The following is a 22,929-nucleotide window of genomic DNA, read 5'->3' as shown; positions in this document are numbered from 1 at the left end:
GAGAAACAGCTGGAGAAATGTACCCTGAGTGCATTGCAGATTCTGGTGTCCATGGAGGAATAAAAAGCTTACTTGCCCACTCTAAGCATAATATAAAAGATAAAAATTATAAAGAAAAAAGTAGAATTAATTTTATAAAAATAAAATATAAACCACAAAACCAGAAATGAAGCCCCTTGCGGTCCCTGGGTGGCTCAGTCAGTTGAGCATTGGACTCTTGATTTCAGCTCAGGTCATGATCTCACTGTTCTTGTTAGAGCCCTGAATTGGGCTCTGTGCTGACAGTGCAGAGCCTACTTGGGATTCTCTCTCTCTCCTTCTCTCTGTTTCTCCTCACTTGTGCTCTTTTTCTCTCAAAATAGATAAATCACCTTAAAAAAATCCTTATATTTCAAAGCATCATAAACAATGGAAAAGTAAAAGATGGGAAAAATATTTACAGCTTGAATAACAGCCTTAAAATATGAAAAATTTTGACACTTCAAAAGAAAAAAGATAAATACCCTAGTAGAAAAATGGACAAAGGACACTCATTTTGTAAAAATGTTTGTTCTTGCAAAGAATTTCCCTGTGTCTATAAATGAAAATATGATCTTAAGATGAGCAACAATGTAAAAAAAAAAAAAGAAGTAAAAAAACTGAATGGTCTTTAACGTTTTGTCTGTCAGTAAAATCAATTTTCAACTATCCATGGGTGAGTTATTCTTTGACTTTTCTATTGCTACCCAGGATTCAGAGGCACATTGATTAGTTTCACTTATTACCAGCAATTTGAGAATTTGAGTGGGGCTGAAATAATTATTTTAGAGTAATTACCTTCATTCATTCATGAACAAATATTTGTAGTATGCTAACTATGTGCCAGGCATTATGTTAGGTGTTGGGGTTATACTGGAGAGTAAAATAAAAAGGAACATACAAACTATAGTGAGTGGGGGGTGGGGGTGGGGAGCAGACATGAACTTAAAAAAAAACTCACAAAATATATATGTACAACTTTGATGAGCACTCTGAAGTAAAAGTACAGTTTGCCATGAGAGAGAGCAAGAGGGACCACACTTGGACTGTTGAGTCAGAAAGGGCTCTTGAGAGAATGATAAATGAACTGAGATTCGAGGGATTATAGTTAACCAGGAAGTGTGGATGGAAGAACAAGTTTGGGAAAGGTGAGCATTCCAGCTAAATGGAACTGCTTGAACAAAGGTCCTGAGTCAAAAGGGAGCTTGACACTTTACAGGAACTGAAAGAAGTCAAATGGGGCTGAAGTGGATGGGCTGAGGGAGTAGGTGCCATGGCATAGACCGAGAAGGACAGGAAGGCCATAGCTAAGACTTGTGGGTTGTTTTTTTAAAATTTATTTATTTCTCCCTTCCCTTCCCTTCCCTTCCCTTCCCTTCCCTTCCCTTCCCTTCCCTTCCCTTCCCTTCCCTTCCCTTCCCTTCCCTTCCCTTCTTTTAGAGAGATAGACAGAGAAAGCAAGCAGGAGAGGGTTGGAACGAGAGGGAATCCCAAGCAGATTCTGAGCTGTCAACACAGAGCCTGATGTGTGGCTCCATTTCATGAAATAGGAGATCATGACTCAGGCCAAAACTAAGAGTTGGATGCCAAACTGATTGAGCCACCCAGGCACCCTGACTTGTGCCTTTATTCTAAGAGTGCCGATAAGTTATTTAGGGGTTTTAGGCAAGATTATCCAACTATTCATAATGTTTCATATTATAAATTAGCTAGAATGTTGATGTGGGTTAATTAGGATAACAATTTTAGGTAATGCTTCAGATTAACTTTATAATTTAGGAAGCTTGTGTGAAGATTATTGTAGAGAAGCCTAGGACAATTAGATGAAGGATTCTTAGGAGTAGCATGGTTTATGTGCACAGACTTGGTGTAATGATAGAAACATCTTATTCAGAAAACTGGTATCTTTTTTTAAAAATTTTTCAGTGTTTATTTATTTTTGAGAGAGAGACACAGAGCATGACTAGGGGAGGGGCAGAGAGAGAGAGAGAGGGAGACACAGAATCCAAAGCCAGCTCCAGGCTCTGAGCTATTAGCACAGAGCCCATGCGGGGCTTGAACACACGAACTGTGAGATTATGACCTGAACTGAAGTCAGACACTCAACAACTGAGCTACTCAGGTGCCCCAGAAAATAAGTATCCTTCATATATCGCTGTAATGAATATAAAAACTTGGGTTATAGAAAAGGACCTTGTGTTTTTGGAGTCCAGTGAAATAAAATCGTATTACACCCTAACATGATTGGTATCTGTCAGATTAGTTCTCCATTTGACATAACAATTGAGATATTAAAATTACAAGTCCAGATTGATATATTGTGCTTACTTAAAAGGATGAATTTTTTTCTTAGCTATACTACTAAAACAGATTCATTTCTTCTTAAAGTGCATTTAAAACTGAAGATTAAATTTTGCATCTAAGAAAGTTTTATAAGAAGCACTGAACATTAAATATGGGTTAATAGTTCACGATCATGGTTAATCATTTAGAGATTAAATGACCAGAGGACCACACACAGTAAGATAACTCTTTTTATAAAAGGCTTAAAACCAAGCAAAACTAAAAAAAAGCATATAGGGATTTTGGTAAATGGTAAAGCGTAATGGCAAATTATTTTCATAAGACATATTCTATGGTACTCTTTTTTTCAGATATTTTACCTTAGCAATAAATCTTTCAGGGTTTTACATAGAAATGAAGGACAGTTTACTTGTACTTGTACTCTGCCCAGCACATATTCTTAGTGAATGAGGTGAATACTTACAGTGCAGTGCTGACAAGGCTGAAATCAAAGGCTAAAGTCAGAATCGTGGAATAAGAACCTGTGTATTCTTTTTGAGATCTCTCTAAACAAAGAACCACTGAAATGTTACTAGAGAAGCATAAAAATTAGACTAATCATTGCAGTGTCACTGGACAATCAATGGATGTTAGAGTATTGAATTGGTGGTCAGAAGAACTGAGTTTGATTTTCCAACTTCCTACAATGAATTGTGGTATTCCTTAACATCTTTGTACCTCATTTGCCTTCTATTTATAAACAGATATAATAGCTCCTTTATCTGCCTCATAGGATTATTATGAGAATGGAATAAATTGGTATATGTGAAAAATCTTTATAGTTTCAAAGAATATGTAAAAGTTAGTCACTAGAGGAAAGCCTTTTTCTCAAATATATTAAAATTCATAGTCAACTATAACAAAATGCCTTTTTAGGCCTTTAAAAGTTATTATGTAAACAATATGAATTGCTTAATAGAAAAAAGAAAATGCCTATAGGGTCTGCTTGAAAAACCATTTTATTGATTTTTCGCAAAAATGAACTACTTAGATATAAATGTCAAAGCATATCATTACAAAATCCATAGGATATCTAGATTTATTAATCAAATCAAGCCCTCCTTTTGCTATTTAATCTCCAGAGAAACCAGAATGGTCCTTTCTCTTTTTTATTTAGGTATGGAGGAAACACAAGTCATACCTCTCATGAGTATCTGCTGCTATCATCAATATAGTAATTTTGTGGACAGGCTGGATGGGACCGTAGGTTTGGAATTTTACTTCTGCTCCAGGGACTAGTTCGACTTGTAGTTCCAGAATCTTGATCAGCTTATCTGGAAGTTGCCTTTGCTATTAGAGAAAGATTCATGTACTGAGAAACTGATAATACACCCAAAACTCATTTGCTAATTTACAGTAAGAAATATTGTAAACTCATGTCTTCATGACAACGCTAATGTATTACTTTTGCTTTATAGTTCCTAAAGACTTTTGAATTCATGATCTCATTTTGGAACCTCATGACTTATGACTTTTGAACACAGTGACTTAATTTATTTCAAAATTGTTTATCAGGTGGAATATATCAAAAAAGCTCAAAGCAGAACAGGGGACCATATCTTAGTTGTCAAGAATAACATAGTTAACAGTTCTTCATATTTCCTTCCTTTTCTATGCATGTTTATATAATTGAGAATATATTGTATATGCCATTTAAATGTCAAAGTTTTTTTTTTTTCTGGTTATGATGGCAATCTATACTTTTGTAAATATTTTGGAAAAGTTGTAGAAAGCAGACAAAAGTCCAAAGCGGAACATGAAAATCACATATAACCTACTACTGTAGTTAACCACAATGAAAAATTTGGTGTATTTCCTCTCAGTATTTTTTTCCTTTTTATTTTTTTGTTTTTTAAAAACCGTAGTTGAGATCGTACCAAGGTAGGAATGCTTGGGGAGACCAACACTGGCTGGGCTTGGATCAGGCAGCCTCTACTCTCCAGTTTAGCGGACTGGAAGCTGCAGATCAGCACTTTTCTTCCTGGACAGGGGTAGTGAGAGTGAATATTTTCCTTTAAAACTCACTTCTTTCTGTGTTTCAAGCTGTATTTGTACATAGATTCCCCCCCTCCCCCCAAATCTTCAAAGCTATCTATCGACACTTGCCCATATTTCAAAAAGTTATCCTTGACGGCTTCTGGAAGCCCGTTCGACCCTTCACTTCTGCTCATCGAAAGACTCCCGCCCTAACTTCACTTTCTCCCGCGATAGTTGAGGAGGTGGTAGGAAGTCTCAAGTTTGGAGCTTCAAAGGGATCCTGAAACTCCCAACAGCCGAGTCACAGCCCTCGCCCCGCGGCGGGGTCAGGAGCGCCCCGGGGCTCCACTAGTAGGCTTCGTGTCTCTCAGTGGAAGGGTTGCGACCACGGAAGGCCTTCGCGGTTACGTCCTCTGCTCCCGGGGCGGTCGCAGTCCTCAGGGACGCCAGCCCATCCTCGCCCCTCCCGAGGTTACTCTCAGAGCGCACTTCCATGTGTCTCCGAGTCCTCACATCCCGCTGTTCTCGGGAGGGTCTTTTCCCATCTTGAGGAGGCTTGTAGGCCTCAGGCTCGCTCTCTGCCTGTAGTGAGATCCGGGCAGGCCTCTGTCACAGAACCCAATGGTCGGATCCTCTCCGCCCCGCTTTGCGAGCCTGGAGAAGTGCGTCCCTTCTCGCTTGCCTTATGCCTGGCGAGGCGGGGACCACACTACCGTGCTGCCTGCCGGAGGGGGGAACGCTCACGTGCGGCACTCTGCTTTCCAGCCGGTGACAGTAGTTCCCGAGAAAACCAACGTTCAGACTACCCGAATCAGTATTATTTTGTCCTGGGAGCCCGCACAGGAGGGCGGAAAGAACAGCTACTCAAGTTGGGCAGTGGACGCGCCCCTCTTCTCCCCCTCGGTTCGCCTGAACCGCCTGGAGCTGCAAGCGCGCCAGTCGCGGCGGAGCTTCCTCAGCCTTTGACAGCTCCGCGCGAGCACCACGGGCCTGGAGTCCCAGCTCCAGGGGCGGGACGGGGCGGGGCGAGAGCGCGAGGGGCGGGGCGAGCGCGAGTCGGGGCCAGAGGAGGGAGCGCGCGAGCGGAGCCGAGTGGTGCCGAGCGGAGAAGGGAGGTTCTGGGGAGAGGCAGGCAGAGCCCGCCGGCCGCCTGCGGCTCAGCGCGGATTGTGCTGCGTCGCCCGGCTCAGCGTACCCCCGCCTCTGCCCAGGCTTCCGCAAAACTTTTATTCTCTGGGGCTCCCCGGGGTGTCTGAAGGAATCGGAGCGCTCGGCCGGCTCTACGCTCCCCTGTCGTGGCGACTGAGGGGACGTGCATCCCTTGCCCGCTGGGCTCTCGTGCCCCGCGCCTCACCTGCTGCTGATCCGCTCCTCAGAGCGGCGAGGGGGCACCCGCGGAGAGGCCGCGCGGGCGCCAGCGCCCCCGAATTCTCCCGCCCACCGCGGTGGACTCGCCCGGCGCAACTTTAACTTGATTCCTCTAGCCCAGCCCGGGCACCCGCTGCTGCTGCTTTGCTGCCACCGCTGCCGTCTCGGCCGCCGCCTCACAAAGGGGCGCGGGAAGGGAGGCGGCGCGGTCCGCGGGCACAGGCGCCGGTGCGCAAGGCGCGGGCCTCCGTGCCGCCGAGGCCGGGAGACAAAAGGGAAACTGCCTCTGTTCGCCGTGCGGGCTGGGAGCAGCCAGCTCGTCCGCCTCCTGCCCGGCTCCGCGAGCCTCCTCCCCCCACCCCCGGCTGCTGCTCCGCCTCCCTCCCCGCGGGCTGTCCCCGCAGTGCTCCGGGACCCGGCGAGCCTTCGGGGCGCGCGTCGCTGCTGGTGGTTGGGGCTGTAGCGATAATAAATGATAGAGGATACAATGACTTTGCTGTCTCTGCTGGGTCGCATCATGCGCTACTTCTTGCTGAGACCCGAGACGCTCTTCCTGCTGTGCATCAGCTTGGCACTGTGGAGTTACTTCTTCCACACGGACGAGGTGAAGACCATCGTCAAGTCCAGCCGGGACGCGGTGAAGATGGTGAAGGGCAAGGTGGCGGAGATCATGCAGAATGATCGGCTCGGGGGGCTCGACGTGCTGGAGGCCGAGTTTTCCAAGACCTGGGAGTTTAAGAGCCACAACGTGGCCGTGTATTCCATCCAGGGCCGGAGAGACCACATGGAGGACCGATTCGAAGTTCTTACGGACCTAGCCAACAAGACGCACCCGTCCATCTTCGGGATCTTTGACGGACATGGGGGCGAGGTAGGAGTTCTCTGGGGTTTTGTTTGAGTGGGTGTGTGTAAACAGGATGTGTGCATAGCAGGGTAAGAACTGGGTGCGAGGGGCGTGGTGATGACCTGGTGCCGGGCTGGACAAAGACATTAGATCCAAATGTGGCTCAAGTTGCTAAAAAATAGTGCTGGCTCCAGACCTCTTGGGATTCAGTGGCCAATTTGGGGGACGGAGGGTCACCCATAACCTATTTTGTGCCTCATAATTTATGAGGTTTCCCAGGATCAGAACCCAGCAAATGACTGTGCTAGTTTTGGGGGGGGGGAGAGTTTATGGTTTCTACAGGGAACTTTGGCCCAGGGCCTCAGCGCCCCTGTTCTAGGGTTTGAGGCCAAGCTTAGGCATAAAGAAGGAAGAAAATATCTTTGATTCTTTTAGGGAAAAGAGACCAAATCTGCAGAGCCGAGTCAGTGAGGGCTCAGTGAAGATGAAGGAAGCCTTGACTCCTTCCCATTGCATTCTCCTAGAGGAGGAACCCGAGGGGCACCTCTGCGCTTCTTCCCAACTCCATTAACTTTGCAAGTGCAATCGGGCCAGTTGACAGCAGCGCCTCGCTGGTCGTCTGCTTTTATCTGGATCGTGGCGCGGGACCGAGATGCCTCTGGCCTTTGCAGAGGTGGCAATGCCTGCAGAGGCGGCGGGTGCCCAGATCTCGCCCCTGAGTCCTGGTCAGCGTGGGCGCGCAGACGTCTCCCTCCTTCTAAACTCCTTAATTTGGTGTTATCTGGGAGCAAGAGATGATGTTGGAGGCCGGTTCAGGTCCCTCTGCCGCATTTCTGCGGCACCTTGATTGGGCGCCGGGGCTCATATTTCCTGGAGGTCGGTCGGGCGAGGGTTGGCTCTGGTCCTCGGGCATCTGCTCAGGGGAAGTGAGTGGCAAATGTGGCTCCAGCGCCGTTTTCTCAAGCGCACCAGGCCAGCCACACCATCTCTCTCAATTGGCAGTTTGTAAGAGTTTCAATGCTGTAGTTTTTAATTTTTTTGCAGCATACTTTCTTACTCATATTCCCCCAGTCCCCATCGCCACCCTTATTTCATTAACACCCCACCCCACCTCCCGTGCTCTGTGCTGGCATCCAACTTTCCCTCCAACTCTCTTCTTGGTCCTTCTGGTCTCTGGTGAGCTGTAGGGGAAGTCTGGATGTCATTCTGTTTCACAAATTGCTTGTGTTTTGGCCTTTGTTTTGCTCAATTGGTTATCTAATTTGCATTCTGTCTTTGATACAAAGTCATTTCACCCACCACACTCTGTTAATCTTTCCGAGATAGTGTACCCATCTACCTTAAACCAACTTTGCCAGGAAAGACAAACTTAGTGGGAAAATTTCTTTGGTAGAACTGAGATCAGATTTTGCTATTTTCCATCCACCCTAGCCCTATGTTCTGTCTTTCAAAATGAAGGATTCTTACTGGTTGTAATTTTGTAGCTTCTCGTGTAGTGTGGGGTTCTTTTCCCCTTGGTCACATAATAGGTGAAAAATATGAAATTAATTGAGGGAACAGGTGCTGTGTGCCTGGAAAGACACATACCTGAATGATAATGTTGCCAATATAATGACTGAATTGTTTTCTTGGTTTGATCAGAATGCCTATGTTTTTATTGTATATGCCTAGACCATTATAAGTCATTTAATAAAGCTTATATTTATTATATATTTTTAAATTAAAATTGGCAGCTGATAATCTGCTTCTGGTCTTAGAAAGCACAGTTTTATTTTTAATTTAAAGTTCTGGATGTAATATTAGTGTTGTGAAACTTTGGGTTGTGCTTGCCTGAGTGTGCTGTATTGGCATGTTTTGATCCTGCACGTGCAAGTGAATGAGTATTTAAAATTTTCTGTTAAGTTGATATTCTAAAATCTGAAAATCGCAGACCTAAACAGATTTCAGGTTGAAAAATTTCCAGTACTATCTTCCGGTAAACGTATCATCCAGAAAAGGGACATGATAAATGTTTTTATTTAAATAGAAGCATTTTACATGTATAGGTACTCTCCTTAAAAATAGGGTAATCATTCTATCTATAACGTCTTATAGTATGTAGCCAGTTCATTCATTTTGACTTCTTTTTAGGGCAAAATAAGAAAAGTGATATAAAAGGTAGTTATTTAGTTGTTGGAATGTGATAATAACAAATAATATTAGGTGATTTCTCTCTTGCTTTTTTTTCATTCAAGGAAAGTCCCATCTAATCTCATCTCATCTCATCTCATCTCATCTCATCTCATCTCATCTCATCTCATCTCATCTCATCTTTTGTGTTGTTTAGCTCCTTTAACATTCACCAGAGGAGGGTGCCACTGTTTGATTTTGGTATAGATGATAGTTGTCTCCTTTCAGAAAAGAGGAAGATTTTTCTGAACTCCTTATTATTTATATATGTTGTGTGAGAAGATAAACGAGGACTTTAATTTTATTTCTAATAATTCAAACTTATAAGATGGGCTATAAAAAATGAGGGCCCATCTGTAATGATACTGCTTTTTAAATTTCATAGAAAAGACCTAAGTCACCTTGTATATGTACATTTCATCCCATTTTTTAGATGAGATGTTTGTTGATGGGCTTAAGATGTGACCTTTGTAAGGCAAGTTCAAGGCCTTCATTTTGGTGATTTTTATATTAAACTGCTGGACAAATTAGTTTGCATTATTTGCCTAGATAGATAGCATACTAGGGATACAAAGGTGAATGAGACATGATTCCTATCCTCACAAAGTTTCAGTGTAGAGAGATAGATCTGTAACCAAAAATTACAGCTGGAGCATGCTTAGGGTATTATGGGAACATTGAGGAAAAGCATTTAAATCAGACTGGGAGGTGGGAGGCCCAGGGAAAGACACTTTGAAGGCATTATTTACTGTAAGTTAAAAGCACAGGCTTTGGTTTGAGATCTTGCTTTGAATCTCTGCTCTGCTTTATACTGGCTGTGATCATGGACAAGTTGCTTAGTCAACTTTATCTGGGAGTTTTTAATCTGAAAAATAGGGATAATAATACATGTAAGGTACAACTCCATCAGTTGTATTATACCCTGTCTAGAGAAATACTGAATGGAGAAAATGATGTGGAAAAAGAAAGCTTAGAGACCAAGAAGTCTGCATTGTTAGGGCAACAATATCTTAGGAAGAGAGAGTCTTCCTATGAAAGCCACAATTTTGATCACTAGAAAGGCATATGTTAGATATGGATAATTTATTAGGTATCCCCCAAACTCTCTCTTTGTTCTAACTTGTGGTAAACTGGTTATTAATTCAGGATTTCAGGTATCTTAACATTGGGAAAGCAGCATCCAGGTTTCCAGGGCAAATTTTCTGATTAGTGAAAAGGAATATTCCCTGTGATTAATTAGTAAGTTGGTATTCTGATTTACACTTCAGCCTCTTAGCATGCGTTAGTTCTCTGGACTACTCAATTGTGCATTTTTGACAAAGATATATCTCTGGACTTATGCTGAGGACCAGACTCTGGAGAGCTATGACTTCTACATGGATGACATCTTAGAGAGCCTGTCTCAGTGGTCATACAGGCCAGCTTCCTCACTTGATGCCATTGTGCCCTTGAAACATTATAAACATGATACTGTGGGTGGATGGTTGGTTCTGAGTGTGTGTGTGTGTGTGTGTGTGTGTGTGTGTGTGTGTGTGTGTGTAAAGCTATGGCAGTGATTGTTTTTCTGTATAACAAAATATTTACAAAGATTAAAACATTGAAAAGGTAAAAAAAATAGCTCAACTTATACCAACTGATGTGGAAAGGTTATTTTTATAGATTTTTTTAAAGCTCATTTATTTTAAGGGTTGGGGGGAACACAAGGGGGGAGGGGCAAAGAGAGGAGAGAGAGAATTCCAAGCAGGCTCCATCATGCTGTCAGCTCAGAGCCAGATGCGGGGCTTGATCTCATGAACTGTGAGATCATGACCTGACCCAAAACCAAGAGTTGGACACTTAACTGACTCAACCACCCAGGTGCCCTGATATGGAAAGGTTATTTTTAAAATTAAAAAAATAATGTTTATCAAGAAAAAATGTTTTTTTTTTTGTGTGTGTGTGTATGTGTGTGCTTATCTGTATTTTTTATCTATAGGCAAAAGGTGTTTTTGTTTGTGTTTTTGTTTTTTTTTGTTGACTCGTTTTACTTTTTACATTATGCAGAAGAAATAGCACCAATCCTTTGAGGCAGCTGTTCATGGCTGAAACCTCTCTGGAAAAACAGATTGTTATGTGTTCCATCATTACTGTATTAAAGGTCATATATCATTGTATCATACAGTTGACACACAGCTTGGCCAGTGGTTAAGCTTAGAGCACCACACTTCACATCAGAGAAGCTGTACTTGAGATGCTTTTCTGGGGCAGTAGTCTTCAGGCTCCTCACTTCTCAGAAGTGAGGAGGAGAAACTGCTTATAGAAGGTTGCCTGCAGGATATATATAGTCTAGTTCTTTAGACCAATGGTTCTTAACTTTTCTTGAGTTATGCTTTGTGGATGTTGTAAAACTACAGACATATCCCCAAGAGGAATGGACACGTGCATCAGGTTTTGTTTATAATTTTAAAGATAAGCTAATGTATGAAGCCTCTGGATTTTAGGTTAGTCTAGATAGAATAAAATCTATTTCTAATAAATCTAGACCTGCAGGGAGCTGTATACCTGGACCCCTTCCTTGGCCTGATTGTTGTTTTTTCCATTATTTGCATTTATTGACTTGTGTGCTGTCGTTTGCCTGTGAGGGTTGTTTTGAGGAATGGTTGTCCAAAGTTCCCCAACAAATCAACTGCAAATATGTCCTTGAGGACTTTGTACATTATGAGGACCAAGGGAAAGACAGTTCTCTGACAGCTTTTTGTTTTTATCTTAAGGGTATTGAGTCATGTGACTGGCTCTCCCTGTGTTTGTTGGCTACTAGAAATGTTAGATATGAACCTTTGACCTGCCTCTAACAAATATACAGAATTTTATAGAAGACATTAATTTGGCATATGAACCTCACTCCCAGGACAGCTTATCTTTCCTACATTCAGTTTTCCTTTATTTTTTTCTTTCTCCTCTCAGATACGTCATTTTATCTTGTTGTGGTATGTATATTTATGTAAGTTTCATTGGATCCTTTCTGAAATAAGATATAGCTCTGAATTATTAAATTAGGAGTGGCATGATGAATGATCTGCTTTTCAGACATTATAACTGCTCTTAGTAAATGTTGAGTTCCCACATTAGTGAGGTACAGGAGGCCTGTGGATTTAGTGTGGACAAATGCCTTATGATTTAAGAGAAAATTCAGATTACTTTGGTTTAAATACTATTTTTTTTTCAACGTTTTTTTTATTTATTTTTGGGACAGAGAGAGACAGAGCATGAACGGGGGAGGGGCAGAGAGAGAGGGAGACACAGAATCGGAAACAGGCTCCAGGCTCTGAGCCATCAGCCCAGAGCCTGACGCGGGGCTCGAACTCACGGACCGCGAGATCGTGACCTGGCTGAAGTCGGACGCCTAACCGACTGCGCCACCCAGGCGCCCCTGGATTACTTTGGTTTAAAATGACACATTGCCATTTCTGCCAAAAAAGGAGGGGTAGTTTCCTTCTTAGTCAGCCTCTCTCTTGTGCCTAGGGGCCTCCGTGTAGGTGCATGCAAGATCATGACTGCTGACCTCGGTGCATCTTCTGAACAGATTGTTTAGAAATTCAGTTCAATTAAACCGACATTTTCTATATAGTCTGACATATGTGGAAAACAATGTTATGTTCTCTGTGTTGCCTAAAGATGAATCAGTGCATTCTCTGCCCTCAGGGAACATTCCATCTACTTGGAGAGATGAGCTTCTTCATAGCAGAGCTACAAGGTACAGTTGGGCTACCTATAAGAGGTGATGGCCTGACTAAGGGAGCGCGAGGAGTCTTGGGTAATTTTGAAGAGAAGTTGACATTTGATTATATCCTAGCATTTCATTAGACAGAGATTAGGAGGGAGGATGAGAAGATGACTTTACAGGTTGAAGAAAAAATAAAATGACACAGAGGAAGTAAAAAGCAGGCACAGTTGGAAAAAAGGCAGGTAGCCCATGTGTTTGGAGCAGGATTTCCCCAACTGCTATCATTCTATAAGCCTATTCATTATTTTTTTTTTCATTTTTGAGTACTTTCTGTGTTTTGATATATTCAATATTATTTTTTAGATTGACTTTTTTTTAGTCAAGTAAATTTATTTAAAAAATAAACTTCCTATTAGCACTGTTGAGTAGAAAATCATTAAATGAAGTTCTTAGCCTCCAATCTGCTAAGAAGCTGTCTCCATTGTGATGAAGTGGAATGATTTTTAGATGGTTCTTCTCCTAGTCTCTGGTTGCCTCTAGATTCCCTCTATCCCCCTCTCCTTGCTTTTTATAAGCAGAAAGGTGGCTTTTAAAATTTAATTGTTAGCCATAGGAAGAAGAAAGGCAGGCTGCTTACTCCCTTCCCAGGTGGAAGGTATCTCTAGTGATGCCACTCCTCAAAGAATTCTGGCTTGGAACTGCTTTCCACTGTGACTTATGTGACAGATAAGATTTCGTGTGTAACATATATTCATGGGGAACCCAGACTTATGGTGAGTTCCCAGTGGTGTAGCAGAAATCCCACCCCGCTTTCTGATGCAGGTAAATGAGAAGACATTAGAGTAATAAATTTGAATCCTTTCTAGCTTAGTTTAAAAAGTAAATAATTCACAAGTTTTGATACTTGAGTCATTATTGGTCACAAAAGCAAGCTCAAAGACACAGAGAACAGATTGGTGATTGCCAGAGGCAGGAGTGAGGCATGGGCAAAATGGATGAAAAGAGTCAAAAGGTATAAAATTCTAGTTATAAAATAAAAATAAATGATGGCGATGTAATGTACAGCATGGTGACTAGAGTTAATGCTATTGTGTTGCATATTTGAAAGTTTCTAAGAGAGTAAGCCTTAAAAGTTTTCATCACAAGAAAAAAAATTCTTTAACCATGTGTGGTAATGGATGTTAACTAGGCTTATTGTGGTGATCATTTCTCAATACAGACAAATTTTGAGTCCTTATGTTGGATGCCTGAAACTAACATAATGTTGTATGTCAACTGTATCTCAGTAACAAAAATACTTGCAAAAACTAAAAAAAGTAATATTTTTATTTTGAGTGCTAATATTTGAAATTAAAACAACATTTTTTAAAACTTTGAGAGAGAGAGAGAGAGAGAGAGAGAGAGAGAGAGAGAGAGAGAGAATGCACAGGGGAGGGGTAGAGGGAGAAGGAAAGAGAATCTCAAGTAGCCTCCATGCCAGTGCCCAGCATGGAGCCTGACATAGGGATGCATCCCACAACCCTGGGACCATGACCTGAGCCAAAATCAAAGGTTGGACACTCAACCAACTGAGCCACCCAGGTGCCCCTAGTATTCGATTGTTCATAATTTCTGTTTTGAACTTTAACCACTTCAGTAATGAATTTTTGTGGTTTAACTTTTATTATCATTTGAATAATCCTATTTAGTAGATACGTCTTAGCAAGTTAAACATATTTAAAAATAAATTAACTTTAAAATTATAAAAGTAATGTGACTACGTGATAGATAGTATGGAAAAGAAAAAAAGTCACTCAAAACCCCATTCTCTTTTCACATCCACTATTAGGATTTTGGTGTATTACTTGCTTATCTTTTTTTATATGCATTTTATATATAATTTTACATTGTTATAATGATGTACATTTGGTTTTTAAATCTTGGCTTTTTTCCCACTTTTTATAAGCCTATAAACACAAAGTCATTTTCCTCCATATTTCTTTTTTTTTTAAATTTTTAAAATGTTTTTATTTATTTTTGAGACAGAGAGAGAGACAGAGCCTGAGCAGGGGAGGGGCAGAGAGAGAGTGAGACACAGAATCCGAAGCAGGCTCCAGGCTCTGAGCTGTCAGCACAGAGCCTGACGCGGGGCCCGAACCCACAGACTGTGAGATCATGACCTGAGCTGAAGTCGGACGTTTAACCGACTGAACCACCCAGGTGCCCCTATTTCTTTCTTTTTTATTTTTTTATTTTTTTTAATGTTTATTTATTTTTGAGAGAGACAGAGACAGAGTGTGAGTGGGAAAGGGACAGAGAGAGAGGGAGATACAAAATCCCAAGCAGGCTCCAGGCTCTGAGCTGTCAGCACAGAGCCTGATGCAGGCTCAGACTCATGACCCATGAGATCATGACCTGAGCCGAAGTCGGATGCTTAATCAACTGAGCCACCCAGGCACCCCTCCATAATTCTTTATTATATTCCTAATGTGTTTCTTAGCAATAGGTTAATATTATACTGAATGGCTGGCTGTTTGATAAATCACTCAATAGCTTTCTTCCTGGTATACATTTAGGTTCCTCTAACTTTTCACCTTTGTAAATAACATTGTAATAATAATAATAATAATAATAATAATAATAATAATAATTTTTGTATATTTTTATAATTATAATAATTTTGTGCTTCTACTGTAGTTTGTGCAAGTGTTTCTACTGTAGAAATCTACTGTAGGTGGATTTCCAGAAGTAGAGTTTCTGGATCAGAGGAGAAATAAAGAAACCACCGTTATTGGTAATAATAATAATGATAATAATAATAATAATAACAATGGCTGACATTTATTGAATATGTTTAATATGCCAGGCAGTGTTTAAGGTACTTTATATATATTATATGATTTTAATTATCATAACAGTGTTTGAGGTAGGTACTATATATCTCCATTTATATATGTAGAAATTAAGGTACTGAGAAGTTAAGTAATTTACCCACAGTCTCTTGTAGCTCATGGGTGGTGAAACTAGAATTTGAAAGTGGGATTCAGATTTGGAGCTATCTGTCTCCAAACCCTATGCTTTCAGCTTCTGGTTTAAATTCCACAAATCTCATAATTTTGACAGTGAAGTGTGGATAGCATTGTTAGATGGACATTGCCTGGTTTTCTCAGGTCGCTCAGTAGGACTTGGAGTTTCTCATTTGATTCTGACAGTTGTGTCCCTGTGACATGTGGTATTCTTGGAAACTCTATGCTGGAAATCTCAGTAGGTAGATCTATTTACCTAAGGAAGTCTTGCAGTTAAAAAAGAATTGGGCTTAGAAGTTAGAGCAGATGCTGACTCGCAAGCAGCCATTCTCATCCATTCCCCTTCTTTGCTGGCAGAATCTCTGTCCCACTGCAGAGAATCTAACACTTCTGCCTGTTAGCTCATGAAAGGCTTGCGTAGAAGTTATGGTGGCATCAACATAGCCATTTGCAAAAATGATTTAGGTTTTATTTTACTTTAAAGTACTAAAGACTTGACTTTAGAATAAATGTGGTGTGTATGTGTTAACATTATTTCTTTTTATACTGAAGCGGTGTTTTTTTTTTTATAACTAAAATAATTTCCTAATCTGTAAACAATTGTTAATTTAATTAAAAAGTTTTTAAAATTTATTTTTGAGAGAGAGAGGGGAAAAAAAAAGCAGGAATGGGGAGGGGCAGAGAGAGGGGGGACAGAAGATCTGAAGCGGTCTCTGCACTGACAGCAGAGAGCCCGATAAAGGGTGTGAACTCAGGAACAGTGAAATCATGACCTGAGCTGAAGTTGGGTGCTTAACCGACTGAGCCACTAGGTGCCCCAATTTAATTCTTGTTAAGATTTTATTAAAAATTTTTTTTTAACGTTTATTTATTTTTGAGACAGAGAGAGACAGAGCACGAACGGGGGAGGGACAGAGAGAGAGGGAGATACAGATTCGGAAGCAGGCTCCAGGCTCTGAGCCATCAGCCCAGAGCCCGACGCGGGGCTTGAACTCCCAGACTGCGAGATCATGACCTGAGCTGAAGTCGGACGCTTAACCGACTGAGCCACCCACGTGCCCCAGGATTTTATTTTTTAAGTAATCTCTGCATCTGACATGGGGCTTGAACTCATAACCCTGAGATCAAGAGTTGTATGCTTTACCGACTGAGCCAGCCAGATTTGACAACTGCTAAATTAACAGTTATTTAATTTTAAATAGCAAAATATTATTTTTTCATTTGTTTACAATATTGTGTTGGTATGTTTAGTTTGAATAGATGATAGTCCTGTGTTTCCATTCTAGAAGGCTACCTAATACATTAGCCAACGTTAACTTTTAGCCAACGTTAAGTTAAGCCCAAGCTTTGGTGATGGCTAGTTATAATCTGTTTTTAATAAGAATCTTCAAAGGTAAAGTTTAAAACAAAGGAAGCCATCATTTAAAAAAACAGTTGATGGCATTATAGTACCATTTGTAGCTTTCTTTTATAATTATAGGCCTCTCTACAAAGCACTTTAAGTAAATATTTGTGTAGAGAAAATTGTGCATATTGATACATTGATATACTTTCAATAAACTTGAAATCTGTGCTAGGAAAAGCTGTGCTTAAAAAGTAAAGGTATAATAATTTACATCTGAGAAGCAAATCTGAAAATTTTGATCACTTGGTCTTTCTGGAGAATATTTTTTTCCCTTTCTCTGTTTAATGAGAATAGGACCCAATTTAATGGAACCTTAGCTGCCTCCAGCTTGTCTAGAATGAGGGAAGGTTCTGGTAGTTGAGTCTGTTAAAAATGAGACTTACTTTCCTCCATTCCTAGAAGACAAGGGAGTTCTTGTCTGCTACTGGGCACAGAGCCCCTGAAGGTAAGTCTGGGCTACTGCAAATAATTACATAAAATGTTCATTGTACAATGATACCAGATAGAGACACACTATTTCTAATGTAGAAGAGAACTGTCTGCTCCCAAGCTAGGCACAATCACTTGGTAAGGGTGCCTTTTTCTAATTTGTACAGAAGTGAAAGGCACCATAGCAATAGTCTGTATTTCTGAGACTCACATTCTTTACCATACCATCCATCATTATTGTACTCCTTGTTCTGCTCCAGTATTGAGCAGCTGACAGATAATCTATTGGTCTTAGTTGCTAAACCAAAGACCAGTTATCCATTTCACATCATGTCATCAAACCTTATGACTTCCCTGGAGAAGTGCACACTTATTTGCATTTGCTTTTCAAGATGAATATTCCAGGCTTTAGTCATTGTAAATGTGAGTAGGGATTTAATGGCCTGTAGCAATACATCTTAAATATTTCAAATTGTATTTTTAATAGAACAGTCTATATTCAGCACTACTCTTGGACAATAAGGTTTTTCATCTAAAAACATTTAAAAAAATATTCTTTTAGTTATAGAATTGCCATATGGCAAAAACTGTTTTATTCTGGTAAGTATATACCATTCCTTTCTAACCTAGTAAGTGCTTTCAAATTTCTTTTTAATTAAATAACTTAACTTTCAGTTTAATTAGTCACTGGACATTTTCTGGCCAAATAAGTCTCTTACTGACCCTTGTATTTTCTAGAAATTGAGACATAGTAGAATTTTTGGTCATACTATTTACCTTTTTGCTGCCTAGAATAATAAGGTGAATTTGCTGTAACAACTGGTTTGCATAGGTATATGATAAATATGACTGACCCAGAATTTGGGATTAAGAAGTTTCAGCTTCCCTTTTATTTAAACTTAGAGGTTTCCTACATTCTGTTTAGAAAGAAGATACATTTTCTCTTTAGATAGGCCTGGCAGGGATCTTGAATTGTCATATAATCCAAATATAGTGCCTAAGGCTTCACAGCTACATGAATAATCTATTTTTAAACACTTTCATCAAGGAGATTCCATACTGTCCCTGGAGAATTTTTTTTTTTCTATAGTCCTTTCTCAGAGGAAATTCGTTTTAAATGAACTAATTCCCTTTGGTTTAAACTTATTTCTTAGTCTGCCCTTAACAGAGATATAGTAGAATTCAGTTGTTGCCATTTGTAAGTCAATAAGATTATGGTAATCAAAAATCTTCTTCCCCTCATGTTAAATAAGTACATCAAATTATAGGAGAAACACTCATCACAAAGAAAGGAGACATAAGGTAATTTCTACCAAAGACAGAATAGTTTCCAAATGATCAATAATATCTCCTCTTTGTAAGGAGCTGTTTTGGCAATAAAGGAAATGTCCTTTCCCTTTATTTTTACAGATTGGTTAGTTTTGTCTTTTTATGTCCATTGTCAGAGGCTTAGGCTATAGGTGGAGTAAATTTTGTTAGCTAGGAAGAAGGGGAATGGGAATCGTTGTTGGGTAGCCTTGGGGAGGGGGTTCAGAGAACATGGCCTGGAACATTTCTTGTCTGCACATTAGCAGACTCATTGGAAAATGTTGCTGTAAAGCATATAATATTGACAAGAGGGAAAAAAGAAAGCTTTAGAAGACTTTATAAAAGGGTAAGCCATCTTATTTTTGGATTGGCTTAGAGGTGACTTTACCTGGGAGCTGAGGTATAAATTTGGTATTTTAGGGCCCCAACAAGTTTTAGGAAACTATTAGTAGGTAGTTTTTTTTAATTCAGATTTTCTGTCTGTTCTGTATATACTGGCAACAAAGAAGGGCTTGAGTGTTTGGAGAACAACAAGGTGCTTTTTGCTGTGATACATGACTGTGTGTTCAGTACAGGTAAGGCTACTGATGAGTGTGGAAATATCACAGCAGTTCTTTTGTTGGCTACCCATTTCTCTTTTACTATCTTCCTGTTTTAGACAATGAATTTCTTCAAATGCAGTAGGATTTTTGTCTCTTAATTATTAGGAATCATAAGTTTTGTTATTATGTTTAAAAATATTCTGATCTACTCCAGGCCAGAGAGAAGAGATTCCTGGGAGGGCCGAAATTTGTGTACACATTTTGCAGGGGGACAGCCTGGCAGTGGTCTTGTCTCCAGTAAGAGGGGAGGGTGTTAAAGTCTTCTGATGTTTCTGGAGGCCAAAATGAATGCATTTGGAGTAAATTCTGTGTGTGAGGATGAAGTGCTCATCCTGCTGCTGCTGCTGCTATAAATTGATTACGATGAGGCCATCTTTTCATGATGTCTTCCTGACTGTTTATTACCAGTCTATAGAAATGCTGACTGACTAAACTTCCTATTTAGTTTTAGTAGCTTTTCTGGTGATTCATTCTCTCTACTTTGTTTTTTTTCTTTTAAAAGATATGCAATCATATTGTCTACAAATAATATAATTTTGTCTCCTGCTTCCTAAATAGTTATACTTTTTTTTGTTTGTTTGTTTCCTGCCTCATTGCATTAACTAGAACAGAACAATGTTCTGTAATACTCATGATAGTGAGTGTTCTTATGTTCCCATATTTGAGATTATTTAAAAAGTTTGAGATCAGGGAAATGTGAAATGGCTTCAGTTTATGGATAATAGGGCTAAAGTTTCTTTACTGAAAGATGAAATCCAAAGGTAAAGTAAGAGCCAAAGAAGAAAGGATATTCAAGGTATGGTAATCAAGAGAATTCATGATCACGAGGATGGACTAGAACTTGGTATAGATGTGTTGCTGAAAACTAACGTGCATTGAGTACATGCAGGGGAGAGCCCTGTCTTTTCTTCTTTGGGTAAAAATTATCATCACTAGATCCATCTCATGGGAATGTCCCAGAAAGCATTAGTCTGAACGATAAGCACAATATCTATTGTACAAGATACTGATTGTGCAGGTTGTGAAGACCTAGCAAGATACACACAGGAATCTCTTCCCCTGGTTCTAGAGTAGTGGGAAGTCTGGAGCCATCTTGCCCGTGCAATTCTGCTGGTTTTGGTGAAGGTTGTCCTTATTTTATCTGGGATTTCCTGTGCAGAAAATCCTTGCCCTGTTTCTATTATCTGTCTTGTAAGGAAACTGCAGCTGCTTACAGATTTTCATACTGAGTGGGGTTAGGTTGTATTAGTGTACAGAGACAAAATCTTAATGTAAGATCCCTCAAATTGCCCATAAAGAAGAGTGTTTGTGATTTTCACCTCTTATTCTGTAGAGATATATGTAATTATAAATGTATAACTACATATCCAAAGTAATTAATAGTACAGAAAAAGTGTGTGCATGTAAAATATAGGAATGTATAGTTATAAATATGTAACCACATATCGCAAATAATGTATAGTACAGAATAAAGTGTGTGCATATGAAATATAGTTTTATAGTGTTTTATATTTATTTATTTATTTATTTATTTATTTATTTATTTATAAAAATTTATTTATTTATTTATTTTGAGAGAGAGAGAGTGAGCATGAGTGGGAAAGGGGCAGAGAGATAGGGAGAGAGAGAGTCCCAAGCAGGCTCCATGCTGTCAGTGCAGAGCCTGACATGGGGCTTGATCTCACAAACCTTGAGATCATGACCTGAGACAAAATCAGGAGTTGGATGCTTAACCAGCTGAGCCACCCAGCCACCCTTATAGTGTTTTAAATAAGAAAAGAGTTTCTGGGAATGTCAGCTGGTGCAGCCACTCTGGAAAACAGTATGGAGGTTCCTCAAAAAACTAAAAATACAACTACCCTACGACCCAGCAATTGCACTACCAGGTATTTATGCAAGGGATACAGGTGTGCTGTTTCAAAGGGACACATGCACCCCAGTGTTTATAGCAGCACTATCAACAATAGCCAAAGTATGGAAAGAGCCCAAATGTTCATCGATGGGTGAATGGATAAAGAAGGTGTGGTGTATATATACAATGGAGTATTACTCGGCAATCAAAAAGAATGAAATCTTGTCATTTGCAACTACGTGGATGGAGCTAGAGGGTGTTATGCTAAGTGAAATTAGTCAGAGAAAGATAAATACCATATGACTTCACATATGAGGACTTTAAGAGACAAAACAGATGAACATAAGGGAAGGGAAACAAAAATAGTATAAAAACAAGGAGGGGGACAAAGCATAAGAGACTCATGAATATGGAGAACAAACACAGTGTTACTGGAGGGGTTGTGGGAGGGAGGGTGGGCCAAATGGGTAAGGGGCATTAAGGAATCTCCTCCTGAAATCATTGTTGCACTTGTATGCTAACTAATTTGGATGTAAATTAAAAAAAATTTTAAATTAAAAATGTCAAAAAAAAACATTAAAAAAAAGAAAAGAGTTTCTTGGGTTTGTGTAAATTTGTGAATGGTGCTGTTTCACTGTACCTTCTGAAAGATAATGGAATAAGAAATTGAAGAATATTTTGACATTTTCAGCTGATGACAGGAACTTTTTATTTCTTTTAAAGAGCATTTCGTATATTTCTGTATGTAATCACTTTGAAAAATTTAGTTTGTTAAAGTTTTAAAGCTACAAAACAGAATAAACGTGGCTTTTGGAGTTAGGAGTAAGATTAATTTATCGTGATTATTTTTAAAGTCAATTTTAGAAAGATAATTATAATGCCATATTGAGAGCTTTATTTTTAATCTAAGTGCCAGCCATATCTTTGACACCAGATGGGAATATGGAGATGGGCACTCAGCCCGGTAATTTATGCTCATAAATACATACAAAAAGTTTACACTTGCTGTTTCTTTCTTGCCTGTGGCTTGAGACCCTGGGGGATTTTATATTCCAGTGATTTCAGAAGAGAGACCAATCGGGGATTCTGACCTTTCCTATTTTCCTGGCACCCCTCCTGTGTACCTGATAAGGTGCCTGTAGGTCTAAACTGTTTTTGATAAATGTCTGGTCATAGTTTTGTCTAAGAGTGAGAGTCTTTGAGCAGCAAAGAATTCTTGGAAAGGAAGCTTGTATTTTTAATACTATCTACGAGATCCAAGTGGCTGCTGCTGAAGAAATTACATGGGTGGAGAACTGAGAAGCTGACGGTGGCCAGAGAAGTTCTCTGTACCTTCCTATTAGAGCCACATACAGATGGAAGTTGTTTATCCCCAAAGGATTATGTAATGCAAACAGTTTTAGACGTGAAAGAATACAGGCAGGCATGTACTTTGGAAATATTGCTTAAGAGGGAATTCTGTGATGAAGAGAACATCTAGTAAAAAATAGGATAACAGTAGATGTGCCCAGATGATATACCCACTTTACCAGAGAGAAGCCCTCATCCCCAGCCTTCATGGTGACTTTATGTTATGGGGATTAGGACATCTACTTTCTTCAATGTTAAAAATTGATCATTGTTACAATATTATTATCTGATACACAGTCCATATTCAGATTTTGCCAGATGTTTCAACTGTTTTTAAAAATAACTGAGGTATGATTGGCATAAAATAAGCTGCATATATTTAATATACATATAATTTGATCAGTTCTGTATATATTTGTGAAACCATCACCACTATCAAGATAATGAACACAGCCAACACTGTCCAAGGTTTCTTTATGCCCTTTGGTAATACCTTCCTTCTGTCTTTCTCTAGTCCCTCCCTCCATCCCTAGGCAACCATTAATCTGCTTTCTGT

The 22,929-nt window shown here is 39.9% G+C and overlaps 1 protein-coding gene and 1 long non-coding RNA gene across 2 annotated transcripts in view; one reads left to right on the top strand and one right to left on the bottom strand.

The window, feature by feature from the left end:
• Positions 1-3,302: 3,302 nt before the first annotated feature.
• Positions 3,303-4,461, bottom strand: LOC109491410. The gene is made up of 2 exons (XR_002144726.2): positions 4,239-4,461; positions 3,303-3,651 (listed from the first exon to the last, which is right to left on the bottom strand). It is a non-coding gene; the product is annotated as an uncharacterized LOC109491410 (long non-coding RNA).
• A 1,717-nt stretch (positions 4,462-6,178) lies between these two features.
• The window catches only part of PPM1L (protein phosphatase, Mg2+/Mn2+ dependent 1L), a 297,578-nt gene continuing 280,827 nt past the window's right edge, over positions 6,179-22,929 (top strand). Inside the window, exon 1 of the mRNA XM_003991943.6 lies at positions 6,179-6,577. Coding sequence (XP_003991992.1) covers positions 6,179-6,577 — 399 coding nt within the window. The remainder of the gene's footprint in view (positions 6,578-22,929) is intronic.

Source organism: Felis catus, chromosome C2 (genome assembly GCF_018350175.1).
Source record: "Felis catus isolate Fca126 chromosome C2, F.catus_Fca126_mat1.0, whole genome shotgun sequence".
NCBI lineage: Eukaryota > Metazoa > Chordata > Mammalia > Carnivora > Felidae > Felis > Felis catus.
Note: the sequence above shows the minus strand (reverse complement) of the source record. Positions and strands in the feature narration are given on the sequence as shown.